General features: G+C 53.1%; 1 protein-coding gene across 2 annotated transcripts in view; it reads right to left on the bottom strand.

Moving 5' to 3' along the window:
- Positions 1-295: 295 nt before the first annotated feature.
- Positions 296-15,880, bottom strand: part of MAPK4 (mitogen-activated protein kinase 4) — a 179,393-nt gene continuing 163,808 nt past the window's right edge. For both annotated transcript variants that reach the window (XM_060029547.1, XM_060029548.1), the window contains exons 3-6: positions 12,367-12,511; positions 10,484-10,645; positions 5,716-5,917; positions 296-2,900 (exon numbers count right to left, since the gene is read on the bottom strand). In XM_060029547.1, coding sequence (XP_059885530.1) covers positions 2,204-2,900; positions 5,716-5,917; positions 10,484-10,645; positions 12,367-12,511 — 1,206 coding nt within the window. In that variant the 3' untranslated portion in view covers positions 296-2,203. The remainder of the gene's footprint in view (positions 2,901-5,715; positions 5,918-10,483; positions 10,646-12,366; positions 12,512-15,880) is intronic.

Genomic DNA, 15,880 nt, shown 5'->3' with positions numbered 1-15,880 from the left:
GGACCAGACTATCCTTGGTCAGAAGGTTTGGAATGGGCTCCAAAAGTTGGTTTGAAATCTACTATATGGACACTGGGCCTGACCCAGGTGATTCTGGAATGTCTTCCCTTTCTACCAATCTGTGTAGATTCTCCCCTCGCCTCCCCTGCAACTGCCAACCCTCGAAACGCTGGCCTTCATGGGTGCAGGGAGAAGCCAGCCAGGCTCCAATGGCTCATCTGCTGTTAAAGACGGGATCAGATAATGTGTAAATGAATGAGAGAGTAAGTCAATGAACAAACGAATCTACGTTCCAATGAAGCTTTATTTGGCCCATCCTGATCAAGTTTAATAATGTTTAATAGATTTTTTTAAAACATGAGTAAGTAATAGCAATTCCTCTGTAATAACAATTATATATGAACTCCTGGTCAAGGTCAGCAGCTTGCTCCTATACCAAAAAAGTAAAGCTGCCCTTTGAGGACAAATGGCACATGAGGAGTGGTGTACATTTCCTTCTCTTTAAAACAAAAAAGAAAGAAAAGAAACCCAGACACTTCATATTTACATATTTTCCATTTAAAAATTGGTCAGTATGGTTGTTTTTAAATATAAGTTTCTAACGTGTTGCAGGTTTCAACGCACAGATCCTAGTTAGCTGATTAGATTTAAGGTGCTGTTGAGGTGAGGGTGAACCCAGCCTAAGCTCAACACTGAGGAATCCTCTGTTTACAGACTGGCTCCTGTGGGCATCTTTGGGCGAAGCTGAACGCCAGTGGTGGAAATGGCAGAGCTTTTCCAGGGGACTGGGCTCCATGCTTCTGCAGAGGGCCTGCTGTGCCCACACACCATCCCCCCTCAGGCTCTGTGTACAAGTGCACCTTTGGTTTGGCGTGCTCCGAACTCATCCTGGCCTAAGCTAGGAGGGACATGGTGGCCTCGAGTCCTTTCTTTTGTCGTGGGGTCCCCATGCTGGTGCCTGACCCCTGAAGGCCCTCAATGTTGACACCCCACCTTTCATACCTTCCTACCCTTCCGGATTCCCTGTCCCCAAGGCCTCTTGCTCTCCAATGCATTTTTTCAGGGCCTGCTCTTTGCCGGGGCTAAATGGATAATCAAAATCAAGGGCAGCATTAATGAAGTCGGATGGGCCCTGTGTGAAATCTTCTCTCCTAACACGTTTGCTCTAGGCAGGCACCTCACTGCTCTCCACCAAATGAGCAATTCATGCCGAGAACATGAGTTCCCAAGGTAGGCTTGGAGCGGGGCTATGAGTATGGGGGTTCGGGTGTGGGGCAGGCTGGGGGGATTCTTGGAATTGCTGTCTTCAAACTCGCCCGTGTATGACATTCCCTCGGGAGCAAGAGCTGTGTCATTGTGTCTGTGCGTGTGTCAGGAAAGTGCATAGGAAGTTCTGCAAAAGGTGTGTGCACAGGCCTGGGAGAATGGGTTATTTTACCCACAGAGCCCAAACTGGTCTGGTCTGCAACCAAGATTTCAGACCACACGGGGTGAGGCAGATGGGAATATTTACGTACTTGAGGAGCCAGAAAAAAAGATGCTTGGTGACTAGGGGAAAGAAGCTGGCTCAGTTTCCAGTTTCAGAGTTCAAGGGGCATTGCTCTGAGTAAAAGCACGTAGAATGGGTCAGACGGTAATGGACAGGGAAGAAACATCTTGAAGCAAGTTTTCTGAGCGAAAAGCCAGAGTGACGCCAGTAGAGGAAGACACTGTTTAGTGGACAGACACTGGCCTAGGGGCCAGGCGCCTGGGGTTCAAGGCTTTCCCTGACACTGACTAGGCCCTGAACTTAGAGTCACTTTGCTTCCCTGGGCCTCACTGTCCTTCCACACCTGTCAGCTGAGGCTATTTGGGCCAGGTGGTTCCAACACTCTGCCTGCAAGGTTCCACTGCACACAGCCACCCAGGTGGGGCCTGCAGACTGCTAAGACATACTTCTGCCCTGTACACCGCCACTTATAAAAGCACAGGGGCCTCGTCCTCACTGGGAAGGTGATCAACCCCCAATCTCGGCTCCTGTTCAAACCCACTCCCAGAGGTTAAAGGCTAGTTATTAAGGCAGTTTAAGAAATGGACATTCCTCTCGCTCCTCGGATCCTTCCTGTGTTCTGCTAACCCCAAGGCAGCAGAGAGGGGCGGCAGGGGTGGTGGAGATGCCAGGGAGGCGGCCTTCGGGATGGCCTGGAGCGCCCCTCCGCCGCCCTCACCACCTTTCTTTGGAGAAGGCCTCAGTCTGCACGAGATCGCCAGGGTGCTCGGATATGCAGGCGCCGTTGAGGTCGCCCAGTTTACTGTCCGGCAGGTCCTCGGGCTTGGTGCAGAGCTTCAGGGCGCGGGAGATGAACACGTCCAGGTCGAACTGGGGGCTGGCGCCCCCGTCGATGGGGGCCGGACGGCCGGGTGGGGAGGCCGACAGGCGGCGCTCGGGGCCGTCGGGGGGCGGGCTGGCGCGCTCGGGAACGCCCTGCGTGCTCTGGACCCACTGCGCGATCTCCAGGAAGAGGCTGGCCGGCTCTTCGTCGCGCGGCCCCGCGTCCGCCGCCACCGCGGCGGTGGGGGGCGCCCCGGCCGCCTGCTTCCAGTGCGACAGGTCCAGGATGAGCTTGGGCTCCGAGTAGTGGTGCGGCTTGTTGTCGCGCCACAGTAGCTTGTCCAGGTAGGACGGCGACCCCACCTTGTAGTCGCAGGAGCGCCCGTAGTCGGCCTCGAAGGCGCGCTCCATGGACGAGTGCGACTGCTCCAGGAAGCGCTCCGAGCTGCTCTGCGAGTCCTTGCGCGGGTCCACCTGCACGTCCTCCGCCAGCGGCGCCGAGCCCGCGCGCGGGTCGAGCTGCACCTCGCTCGCGTCTTGGTACCTGTCGGGCCGCCACTCCAGGTCCGACGACAGGCTCACAGGGTACCTGCAAAGGTAAGACAGGATGGTGATTGGACCCTTCCAACCGGGTTGGCTTTGTGGAGGGAGCCAACCCCCCTGATCCCTGTCTGCCACCCACAGGCCGGCTTTCCATTCCTTCCCAGTCCCTCCAGCTCCTTCCCTCACATCCCAAGGTGGGAGGGTGATGGGACAAAGTAACGGTGAACCTCCAGGGCTCAGGCAGAAGGACTGATTGCCCGGCTTAACTCTTGTATCCTTTTGTATTCATTGAATATCCTACAAATATTTCTTGAGCACCTCCTACGTGCCAGGCGGTGTTCTGAGCATTACCAGACACAGCAGGGAACAAAACAAAATCCCTCTCCTCATGTAATGGTACTTTCTAGTGGATGCACCTGTGCGGTGCTCCTCAACCTTTGATGTGCACACAGATCACCTGGGGACCTTGTTGAACTGCAGATGCTGATCCAGTAGATGAGGCAGGGTCTGAGAGTCTGCATTTCTAACAGGCCGCCAGTGATGCTGATTCTGCTGGTCCCTGGCCCACACTTTGAGTAGCAGGGCCCTAATGAGGGCTTCACAGCCTTGGCTCAGATTAGAATCACTTGTGGGGGGGATTCAAAATAAAATTCCATGCCTGCCCCGCATCTCCAATGCTGATTCAGGAGGTCCAGGGAGGGGCCCAGCATCTGCGTGGTTGTCAAACCTCCCCAGGTGTTTCTAAGTTCCAGCCAGGGCTAAGAACCCCTGCCATAGTGGATCTGGCTGGAGGCCCTGCAGCACCTTGCGTAGATGCTGAGCAGGCAGGGCGTACTGAAAGATTACAGACACCCTCAGGAGAGGCCAGAGATCCTTGGAATTCTGCCCTCCGTCAAATGTCCTGCGGCCCTGAAGAGCCAAGTCTGCTAGCCAAGAGCAAACGAAGGGCAGGTGGGCAGGCCATCAGCTTGGGCTGAGCCCTCCCTCCCTGTGCCAGGTGTTCTATGCAGAATTGAGGGGGCGGGGAGAGGCAGGGTGCCCAGGGGAAGCCTCAGGCAGCAGCCAGCCGCTCCCAGAACAGGAGGCCTAGGGCTCACACAGGAAGAACCAAGGACAGGCAGGTTTGGCTGTGTGACCGGGCAGGCGGGCAGCTGCAGTCCACGCCTTGTGGTTTGCGAGGCACAGGAAGGTCCCAGTTCTCCCCACCCTCCCAGTGATGCCATTAACGTAGGAGTCACTCCTAGAGGTGAACACTGCCTCCTCCCATGAGGGTCCTTGAAATTGCAGGGATTTCTTGGAGGAAGAACTTGTGAAGCCCGTCACCATTGGCTGCTACATGCCAAGGGCCAGATGTAAGGTGTCTGCAGTCTCCAGGCAACCCTGTGGAGTGCGTGCTACCACCTGCTTCACAGATGAGGACACTAGCGTTCAGAGGTAAGCAGTTTGCCCGAAGCAGCAGGGCCTGTGGGAAGGGGTTTGTCATTGTCTTTGTTGCCCGCCTTCCTCATGCAGGTGTGATGGGACAGGTTGGGAGCAGAGGGGCACCAGGTTTAGAAGTGGTCAGAGTTGATGGGCAGGGGCCAAAGAAACCCTGCTACAGTCTTCCTGACACCAACGCCATGACATAGCCATGATAAGCAGAGGACAAACCCTGCAGAGCCAATGCTCCGTGCCCCCAGGTGCTGTGGAGTGGAGGACGAGGGGCTGCAGGAACCACAGTCAAGGGCAGGGCTAGCATGGGGGCGGCAGAGGAGAGAGTCTTCATTAATCTCTATGTGCTGGCAACTCTTGATAACAACAATCAACAACAACAAACCAACAAACCTGTCCTGAAATAGCAATGTTGCCCTGACCCTCCCTTGGAGCCTCCTTAATCTGAAATCCATCATCTGTCAAATGACTGGAAAGGAGAAACTGCTCATCTGTCACTTATGTAACTAGCTGTCACATTCTCGCAACAGCAGCGCTCCCACTTAGGCCCCCTCGGAGTCCTAGCTTCTAAGCCCTCGACTTCTATTTCTAAACCGAGTGGCTCCCAGTGCTTCCTTCCAGAATTAGCGGATGGTGATGCCCAAATGTTTAGGTGCCTGATCTAGGAACATCAGATCAGGAAGGGACCTAGGAGATCATTGTGTGCTTACGCGGAGATTGTCAAAAACTGTATCTTCTATCCAACTCTGATTCATTGGTAGTGACTTCCGGGCACACTGTGTTGAGAAGGATTCTGAGGCCCGGCTCAGTTTAGCAGGGAAGAGTCCTGTGATTGCTTAGCAGTGTCTGACATGGGTGCAGATTGGGGAGGGCCCCACATAGGCCAGGAATTAGGTGTGTGACACAATGCCAATCTCTAACCTCTCTGAGCTGTGGCTTCCTCGTGCGTCAATGAGCGATAATAATAATGGTGCCCCTTTACTGGCATCTCAGGAGGTGCAAATGATGTGAACGGCATGAAGGTGTTGTGTGGTGGTAAATGTCACATTGTTTTCTTGTCTTGCGTTGCTGCATTTTGCTTTTCTGGGGCAAATTCCCAGCCTACTAGACATGAGCTCTGGCTGTGCGGGCTCATTAAATGCTTGCCCAACATTGTATTGAGCCCTGTGTGCAGTACACTCAGGGTGGGTTGGAAAGCTGGTGGTGACCGGTGTTGCACAAAGGCAGGCCCCGACCACGCATGCAGGTCATAGCTGGTCATCTACCAGGAATGTCTGGGGACAGGAGAGAAAGGCAGGAGGCTAAGCTGGGGAAAGCGCCCTATGGGCTATAGAACTTGGGAGACGGAAGGAAAGGTCATGGAGGATCAGAGGCAAATAGAAATGAGAGGACGGGAATGTCGGTTCCAGACTCCAGGGCTGGAACCGCACCTGTCCCAGTTGGAGAGCTGGCTCTGGTTGGTGGCCATCAGCAGGATGTCGTCAATCTCATCCTCTATGCGGAAGGGGTGCTGCGAGGTGGGCTCGTCCTCGGGGCAAGCGTACGGGCTCATGTAGGGATGCTGCAGCCCCATCTCGGCGGTCAGGCGATCCATGGGGTTAAAGGTCAGGATCTTCTCCAGAAAGTCGATGGCTGTGGAGAGCAGAGCAGGACAGGAAGGTCATTTGTGCCCTTGCCAAGCTGAGAATAAGACGCCTCAGCATGGGGACACCCCCTAGTGTTTGTACTTTTCCATTTGTCAAAAGGCTTTCAGATGTTTCCTTTCTCAGGATCCTCACCACAGTCCAGGGACAAATCCAGAGCAGAGGCTGCTTTTTGACTTCGCTAATGAATTCATAGAGGTCCAGAGGGGTACAGTGACTCAGGTTACAGGAGGTCCAGGGCTAGAACTCTGCCTTAGGCTGGATTTCCCCAGAGACAAGGAATGGGGTGGAGGCAGTTTATGTGGCAGTGATGCCAGGAAGCACCGGTAGGGCAATGGGGAAGAAGCCAGTAGAGGATGTGCCAATGAACCGTTCCTGCTGAGAGCCCCTGGGGCTCCGTTCCACTGGGTCCTCCAAGAGACAGCATGGGACACATCTCAGAGATGGTCCCACTTCGGGACGGGGGAAGCTGGAGTATCTCCATCCCCACCCTCATTTGTCATGGGTTGAGTGCTGCTGGAGCGGGTGGAGGACCCAGCAGCAAAAAGCCTCAGTGAGAAGGGTCACCGTGGAGCTAGGCGGGTGGGACAGAGCCTGACAGCCCAGCGCTCCTAAGTCCAGAGCCCTTTCTACCATATGTTGCCCCTGGAGGTTTGACAAATAAAGGCCATCTTCAAAATATTTATCCCCTGGGCTGAAGCCCCCGTGCTGTGCCAGGCAGTAACCCTTCAGTGGCTATAGATCAAGGGGAGGACCTGGCAGCTGAACCTGGGCGTGGAAACAGGCACTTAGGAGCCCTGTGCGGTGGCTATTTGCCAACCAGCATGAAGGTATATCAAGATGGCAGCCACCTGTAGGGCGTTGTGGGTGTGCACTGGCTGAACATCATCTCCGCGCACAGGTGCCCTTTGTCCTGAGCGGGGGTAGGGACACCTGTCTGCCCTGTGAGCTCAGCCCCGGGTTATCTCAGGGCAAGTCCGGTCTGGAGGTTTGTACTCCTTCTCAGCCCTGGAGGCTCCGCTTAAACCATGGCTTGGCTAATCAGGTTACAGCCCACATGGAAAAGGAGGAAAGCAGCTGCGCTCAGGGCCAGGCTTCTGTGCCCTCTGAGGGGCTCCCGGGTGGGCCTCAGCCTGCACCATTACCCTGCCCCTCACACCAGCCCTGGACCTCTCTGCGGAAAAAGTTATCAGTGATTCCGGAAATCGATGGATTCTGAAGGTCACTGGCCTCCCAGGAGGATGCAGTTCTGTTCCATAATCCTAGACTGAAAGATCGGTTAAGCAGCAGTGACTCTGATCCCTCCCCAGTGCTCGGGGGCTCAGGGCATGCTTCTGGGCCCAGGGCTGCAGACCTGAAGGAGAATCAGCCTCACAGATTCCCAGGACTGGGAAGAATCAGGCAGTGCAGGGCCCAGCTCGGCCACTGCCCAGCTCCAGGATGGGCAAGTCTTTTCTTCTTTGGGCTCCCAGCCCCTCGCTCGGCCCCACCTACTACCCTGAACCTTTTGACAAGGAAGTGAGAGAGTTGGAGCTCTAAACGTTGGCAGGCGTCATCCCCATCATCATCAGTATTAAGAAAGACCCAGCGAACGCTGACGTTGGAAAATGCCAGCCCTGAAGGCCGCTTCACTGACTCTAGTAAGGATGAGAATCTCCCCTTACCTCTCTCTGACAGCTGGTCCTCCAGCAGGTGCCCAGACACTTCTGGGAAGCCCAAGTGTTAGAAAATCCTGCCTTATAGCAAACCTAAATCTGCCCCTTTAACTCCTGCCCTGGAGCCTCGCTCTGCCCTCTCTGGTCTCCCCATGTCAGCGTGCTCTCTCTTCCCCATGACTGTTCCCATCATGTTTCAAGGCAGCAGTCATGTCCCACGCAAGCCTCCTGTCCTCCTGGCACACAACTGGCCTACATCTCCTAGCCTCCCCCGCAGTTCGGTGTGGCCGTGTGACGGGCCAATGGGAAGGGGCTGGAAATGATGTGTGTACCCCGCTTCCAGGCCAGACCCATAGAAACCTCCTGCAGGAGTGTCTGCTCTCCCTTCGCCTGTCTTTGGCCGGAAGTTGGTGCCCTGCGGGTAGGGGGGAGCCTTGAAAGTTACGATTGAAGATGTCACATGGCCAGCATCCCAGGCGCGGCCCCCAGGTTTCCCCACTCTGTCTGAACTCGAGTTGAGCAGTGAATACACAGCTAGCGGGTAAGCCACAGAGACTTCAGGTTTATGGGCTACAGCACTGGCTTCACCTTAACTCATAACCACACCGCCCTGCCTCCACCAACTCCTTTTCTCTAAGTTCAACCTCCCACATGTTTTCTTTAGTGCTTCTAATATAATGAGGCTTCTGTACAATTGTGTCACCTCTCTGTGGCCCCAGTGGATTCCCAGCTGGACTTCTCAGAGCCCCCGGGATCCTCAGGAAGGATTCTCAGGGGCGTCTCTGGAGATCAAGAGGCAGGTGGGCAGGGCCCCTCACCCCTCACCCCTGCTGCACCCAGAGGACTCCTTTCCCTGTTTTGTCTATTAGATTTCCTCATCAGCTCTGTCCTTTGTGATATAGTTTCTTCTTGTAAGTGGAGCTCAGAAGTGAACGCCCTGGCGTGGTCTCAGGCCTGCTCCCTTGTCCTGAACCTGTGGTGTGACGGCTGTCTCGGCTGCTGAGGGATACAGTCCGCCCAGACTCTGTCCATCGAGCCTCTGAGGGTGACAGCCAGAGAGGACTCCCACCTCTTCCCAGGCCTACGGGGCCTCACATGGACAATCCAGGACAAACCGAGAGTCACCAACTGACTCTTAGGGACAGGTGCGCGTGATACCCTTTCTCCCACTGAAGTTTCATTTCAGCCATACCTCATTACCCTGAGGCCAGGCTGATTGGGGCCACTTTTCAAGCCCAGTGGCAGACAAGAGAATTGTGGTTGAAGCTGGCGCATTGGGAGGGTGAAGCTTTCGTGAACATCTGTTCGGCTACAGGATCAAGTCTGTACACGTCCGCTGGGTATTCAGAGCCCTGCAGTCTCTTGGCCCTTCTCACCTATCCAGCTTCACTTCCTGCAGTCAGCTTCCTGCTGATCTGAGCCCTCACTGGTCCTCCAGGCCGGTTCTTTATCCCTCTCAGTGCTTGGTGGCTCTCTTCCCCTCCCCAAATACCCAGAGCTCTCGTTAGCCCCTTAGGATGCGTTCCTTCATCTGCTCATCTCTGACGTGTACTCCATCTTCCCAGCTAGGCCATCACTTATGTCTCTGATCTCTGCGAGACAGGCCCACCACACTCAGAGCCAAGTCACCGAGGGACTGCTGTGCGTGTGGTGGTTTGGGGGATGGGGACATGGGTGACACATCCCTGATCCAGAATTCCTGAGAATTCTGAACCTTGTGTCACATGGTGGGATTTCTACAGAGGCCTAGGAATCAAAGTAAATGTGGATGGGCTGAGTCTTAGTTTGTGGGGAATCAGATTGCCCCCTCCCTTAAAGATGGGGAAACTGAGACAGATTGAATGGGGATCATGGCCAGAGAAATTGTTAGTCCAAGTTCTTGGTTTCTTGATGGGGAGGAGCGTGGCAGAGACAGCTGTACCCCATGTCTGTTCTCCTCTTTCATAGTAATGGACACAGAGTGGCAATGGAGTAAGTGTCCACTTCCCAGCCTCACTGCAGCGAGGTGGGACCATGTGACTAAGTTCTGGCCAACAGGACACGAATGGAGGCGAGCTTAAGTCAAGGGAACTGCCCTCCTTCCCCGCCTTCCCCCAGCTGGTAAGGGCAACACCCTAAGGTGGCAGAAATACAAGACAGAAGGGGCTTGGGCCCTGGTAGAGCAGGTCTACCACATTGGCCCTAGACGATCTACTTTGGATTATTATATAAGAGAGAAATAAACTTAACTTCTTTTTTCTTAAATAAGAAATACATGTTATTTAAGCTGTTGATAATCTGGGTTTCTTTTACAATTGGCAAGGCCGTATCCTACCTGATATAGGGGTTTCCTAAGGGAGCCTCTGGCAGGTAGAAGGCTGGTGGCAATGTAACATCTCAGACGATGGAGCAACTATCCTATGCTAAGGGCTTTACAAATTCTGTTTTACTTACTTTCTCACAGTGACCCTGTGTGTCATGTATTATTACATCCATTTTACAGTTAAGGAAACTGAGATGCAGAGAAGTTAAGAAACTTGCCCAAGGCCAAACAGCTAGTCACTGGTGGAACTGGGAACTGAGCCTGGGTCTGGCTTTGAAGCTGCTGAAACCATACCATGCCTTACAGAGGGAAAAATAAAGGGAGATGGAAGAGAGGGAGGGAGGCAAGTGAGAAAGAAGGAAAAGGAAGCAAAATCAGGGGTAGAGTGTGGAGGACCAGCTGTGACCGCCCTGAGGGTGGCCTGATGGCCGAACTCAGTCTGGAAGGAGCGAGGGCAAATGCCCGCTGCCAGGGGTCCCCAGCTTCTGTGTCTAGGGACTCTGTTTGGTCCTTTTGGAAGAGACTGCCTGCCCCAGCCCCCCAGGGTGAAAGCAGAGTGCTGCCTCCAGGTGCTGGCTTGGCCGTCGGACTCTGGTACCTTCGCTGTTCACTTCGGGGAGCAGCTTGCGCAGTGGCCTCTTCACCTCCCAGGCGCTGCTGACGAAGGAAGGCATCACCTTGAGCAGCTCGTCCTTGTCTTCCTCCCGGATCACAGGGATGGTCTCCAGGATGAGCTGCATCTGCTCCAGCTCGTGAGCCCCTGGGGAGGTAAACACCAGATGGTTGAGCGTGCTGCCCACGTGGCTGGCGTGTGTGGAAGCTCCCGGGCCGCTCTACGACCCTGGGGCAGGGGGACCAGAGCTGGGCTGGGAGCCAGGGAACCTGAGTTCACTCTGCCACTAACTTGCTGTGTGACTGTGGGCAAGTTGCTTGCCATCTCTGGGGCTTGGTCAAATGTAGAAAGAAGGGGTAGTCTCTGGGGCCCCATCCGTTCCCCTAGCATTCTGTGCCTCTGGAATGGACCAGTCTCATATAGCCTGAGTCAGCCATCGCTAAAGTGATGGGAACAGCCTGGCCCAAGGCTTTCCAAATGCTCTTTCCCATATGCCTCTGTGCATGTCCTTTACTGGGCTGGGGAAGGAAGTGATTTTAAGGCTAGGAATGAGTCTTACCTTTTGGATTTCCATTAGGAGGAGAAAAAGTCAGGAAGAACAAATTAAGCTTGGGACGTGTCATGAGCACACTGCCTCTGTGCTCCTTTGGGCAGAGGGAGGAAGACAGACTGTGCCGGGTCTGTGGGACAGGATGGAGTCGAGCATTCAAGCACTCATTCACTTATTCACTCATTCAACACATGATTATTTATGGAGTGTCGTCTCCATAAATGGAGTGAAATCTCCATGAATACCATCCTCATCCGTAAGAAGCTTCAGGCTTTGTGCATCTTGGAAACTCAACTCCCCTTCTACGCTTAGGCCATCACGGATGCTGCTTCAGAGCTTTGACGCTGCTGGGATGGGTCAGGTCTGAATCCTTGCTGCCCCCTCTGACTTCCAGGCTGTTCTTACCTCCAGTTCCTCCATTTTCCCTTTTGGCATGAGTAGCCTTGCCATTTACCTCTACCAGGTTAAATCCAACTAGGCCCCGTCTTCCTGAAGAAATGCCCCTGACTCACCCAGCTGCACAGAGCTCCCTTCCCTTACCACCGATTCCCATGAGGTCCCAGTCTTCCAGAAGCTGGTAGCCAAGGGCGGGGCTCTTCCGTGTCCCCCATGATGCCCTGTGCGGCACTAAGCACTTGTGGATGCTGTGAGCGCTGACCCAGAAAGTGCCTACGGATCAGCATCCGCTCTGAACGAGTCCCTTGGCCTCTCCCTGCAGTGGGCTCATGTAGGCTCAGTTCAGAGACTCTGGGAGACTTGTGGGGTCCCCTCTCCAAATGAGCACTCCAGACCGACCTCTCACAGTGGCAGGGAGAGGGGAGGAAGGGGCTGAAAATGTAGGACGGGTGTTTTCAGGGGTCAGTCTCAAGGTGTTTGAATATACACGATTATTGATTTTGAAAGTTCTGTGCTCAAAAGGCTTTTTTTTAGCCTCTCCAGTATTTTGCCTGAAATGGTTGATAATCAGGTGCCATAAAAGCTGCAGAGGTGACGCCAAAGAGAAAGACTAGCATGTCTGTGATTAACATGTGTTTCCCCCACGTTTTTTTTTTTTTTTTTTTTTTTGCGGTACGCGGGCCTCTCACCGCTGCGGCCTCTCCCGTTGCGGAGCACAGGCTCCGGATGCGCAGGCTCAGCGGCCATGGCTCACGGGCGCAGCCGCTCCGCGGCATGTGGGATCTTCCCAGACCAGGGCACGAACCCGTGTCCCCTGCATCGGCAGGCGGACTCTCAACCACTGCGCCACCAGGGAAGCCCTGTTTTCCCCTTTTATTGAGCTACAGCAGAGGAGAAGGAAGGTGCCTGGGTAGCAGCTTACCAGCAAAGAGCATCCTCCCCGTGAGCATCTCTGCCAGGATGCAGCCAGCGGCCCACATGTCAATGGCTTTGGTGTAGTTGTTAGGGGAGAGGAGCAGGCGTGGTGAGCGGTACCATTTCGTTACCAACCCTTCTGACAGGTAACCCTGGAAGACAAAATCCAGGCTTCCAGTAATCAGTCATTTGTAGACACCCCCCCTCCCATGCCTCTCCTCCTTTCCCTTCCCAGGGAGACAGGACCCCTTTCACTCTCCATCCTTTCCCATTGATCGTCGGGTTAGAGGGGTTTAGGCAGCGTTGTGGGGCTCAGAGGCTTTGGTGGGGGAATCTTATGAGGCCCTGGCGTTCTCTTCTGTGGAAAGGGATCCAGGATGACACTATTTAAGAAGCAGTGCTTTCCCAGCCCATCTTGATGTAATGACGCGTAGCACTCTACCCTCATCTAGTAAGAAGATGGAAAAGTAGGAGCCATACTTGAGTTTGTTATCACCATCAACAGAGTAACGACGAGACAGTGGGATTTGATTTATTCAGTGGGTGGATGTCAGAAAGAGCTGTGAAATTTAAATCAAGCCAGTTGCTTTGGTGCAGATGATTAAATTAATTCTGCCGTGATGTCAGATGCCAAGCCCCTGCTGGGAATGGATGAGGCCAGCTTCATAATGGGTGCGGGTGAAGGGCTTTTGGAAGCAGCCCTAAAAGGCAGAGTGGACACAGCTTTGGTTGGCCCAGAGGATTCTGGGAGTTCTACAGAGTGTCTTTGGGGGGATAGATGTTCTAGCTGATTTCAGCCACTGCTCAATGTGCGGTCTGGCGTGGAATCCCTCACTACGGGATATAGTGACAGCACAGGTGCTTTAGCACAGATAGGGAAGTATAGCCAGGCAATTCGGAGCTTGTTCTCTATGTAATTCACAAAGCTGGCCCAACAGTGGAATCTGGGAAATGTCTGTTGAATTACATGGAACGGTCTCTCTAAATTGAAAAAATAGACCTATTTGGTGGTCAAGGTCAGATAATTAGCACCAGGGGGATCCAGTGAGAAATTCTAGGGACGGTTTTGTTACTTGCTGTTGTAATTTCCAATTTAGCATCTAATTTTCCTTTTTGCTGATGTAAAAAGTATCACAGACCTAGGTTAAAAGCAGGTGAAACGTTAGGAGGCCCAAGTACCCAGGAGCTTTTGATCAATTAATCTGAAATCTCGTCACTTGTTGAGCAAAGATTTATTATGTTTTAAACCTGAGAGCCCTGAGTTACAGCAGTTTTCTCTCCTCTGTGGCACATATTTCTTTAGAGCAGGTCCTCAGACTGGTGGAAGGAAGGAAGACAAGACTAAGGTATACCCATTCCCCAGCCTCGATGCTCCAAAAGGAGCTCCTTATAATTTTTAAAATATGCCCCCTTTCTCTGTCCTTTGGGCCTTTGCATGTGTACTTGCCAGGGATGGGTGTCCTCACACCCACTGTCCTTCCTGGCTAACTCACACTCAGGCTGCTTCCTCTCAGAAGCTTCCCAATTCCCTGGGATGAGGTTGAATGCCCCTTCCCAGGAGCTCCATGATCCCTGTCTTGTTACTGTTTCTTTACTTCTCTGCAGTTCCACCTTCACCCATCCCACCCCCAGGACCACTAGACTATTCACCCCTCATGGGCAGAGGCTGTATCTTGTTTCACAGCCATTTCTGCATTGCCTACTGCCAAGTCTGCCTCCTAGGAAATGTCCAACGAACACAGATGGAGGGATGAGTAAGGAACGTCTCACATGGTCTGAGCCCCTTCAAAATGGGGCACCTTCTGGGGGAACCACGGATCCCCTTCTTTAACAGACCTGATTTTATGGAGAGATCCAGTTCCCACTTTCAATGGTGGATGAGGAGTTTAGAAAAGTTGTCAGTTTTTGCCTTATGCCTTGCCTTCTTCCAGAAAGGACTGGCAAGTGTAAGTAATTTTTTTTTTTTTTTGTGGTACGCCAGCCTCTCACTGTTGTGGCCTCTCCCGTTGCGGAGCACAGGCTCCGGACACGCAGGCTCAGCGGCCATGGCTCACGGGCGCAGCCGCTCCGCGGCATGTGGGATCTTCCCGGACCGGGGCACGAACCCGTGTCCCCTGCATCGGCAGGCGGACTCTCAACCACTGCGCCACCAGGGAAACCCAGTAATTTTTTTTTTAAGTCAGGTTTATTGAAGTATAATTTATAAACAGTAAAATTCACTCTTTTTAGGGTATAGTTCTATGAGTTTTGACAAAGCGTAGAGTCATGTAACCACCATCATAATCAAGAGACATACAATTCCATCAGCTCACACAATTCCCTCGTGCCCCCTTCTGGTCACCTCCGAGCCCCAGTTCCCTAGAAACCACTGTTTTCCATCCCTTTAGTTTTGCTTGTGCGGAACGAACGTCATATAAATGGAATCACAGCGGGTGGCCTTTTGCGTCTGAATTCTTCCCCTTAGCATAATGCATCTGGACTCATCCACATTGCTGTATGAAGAGTAATCTGTTAGGAGTTTAAGTTTGATTCTAGAAGGAAAGAGACAAGCCAGACTGTAGAAGCTCACATCTGGGTGGGTGACTTATAAATAAAGAATGGTCCGATTTTATTTTCCAGTCAGAGGGTGAGTGTGTCAGAGAAAGACAGAGTACCCAGAGGGGAGGTGACTTAAGGTGAGTTTATTCTGATGTGTAAATGAGCAATCTTTTATGGGACAGAATTCCCTATAATTAACACCTGCCTATCTGCAGAGTCTGGAGCTGAAGTGGGACACAGGGAGCTTCCTTCTGAAACACCTTCCCTGAAAGTAAAAGAAAGATGTTTGCATGGGCAAGGCTGCCCCAGGGCCAGAATTATGGGCAAGGCCATGATAACAGCTGAGAAAGTTCACCCCTGGCTCTTCCTTACCTTTGAATGAAAACCAAGAACCTGCCAGATTTTTGTCAACTACTAGCTGCTTCCCTCAAGTTACTTGTCCCTCAAGTCAGGGGATTTACTGATATGTTTCAGAAGCCACAGGACAGAGGAGAATTTGGGAAGGTGCAGTAGCTGTTCTGCCAGGCTCTGGAGCAAGGGGAGCCCTGGGGAAGGGGGGGATGGGAACGGAGGGGAACCTCCATTCCTGGGTCTGTGGGGCAGACACAGGGAGGGGCTGGAGGTCTTGCCCTCAGCTGAGATGAGCCCTGGGTGTCTGAGTGGGAGAGGCACTGGAGTCCACCGCACAATACTGGTGATTTGAATTCAACAGAGGAGTTTTAGTTGAGTGGATGGGGCAAAAGTCAGAATTTTCTAGAATAAAAAAAATCTTTAAGGATACCCAGGAGTGGAGACTCAGTTTTATCAGAAGGGCCCATAAATCCGTAAGTGTACTGGCTCAACAGAGATCCTTAAATGGCTTTCCTGCCGGAGCCTGCAGGGTGAAGATAGTTTCAGCTCCATTTGGATGTAGAGGAAGCTGTCTTCAGTGATCAGACATGGTCTCTCCTGGGGCTCGCCCATCGGCAGGCTGACCAGTGGGT

This window comes from Delphinus delphis, chromosome 13 (assembly GCF_949987515.2).
Source record: "Delphinus delphis chromosome 13, mDelDel1.2, whole genome shotgun sequence".
Classification (NCBI taxonomy): Eukaryota; Metazoa; Chordata; class Mammalia; order Artiodactyla; family Delphinidae; genus Delphinus; species Delphinus delphis.
The sequence above is the reverse complement of the archived record's forward strand: the minus strand, read 5'-3'. Positions and strand labels throughout refer to the sequence as shown.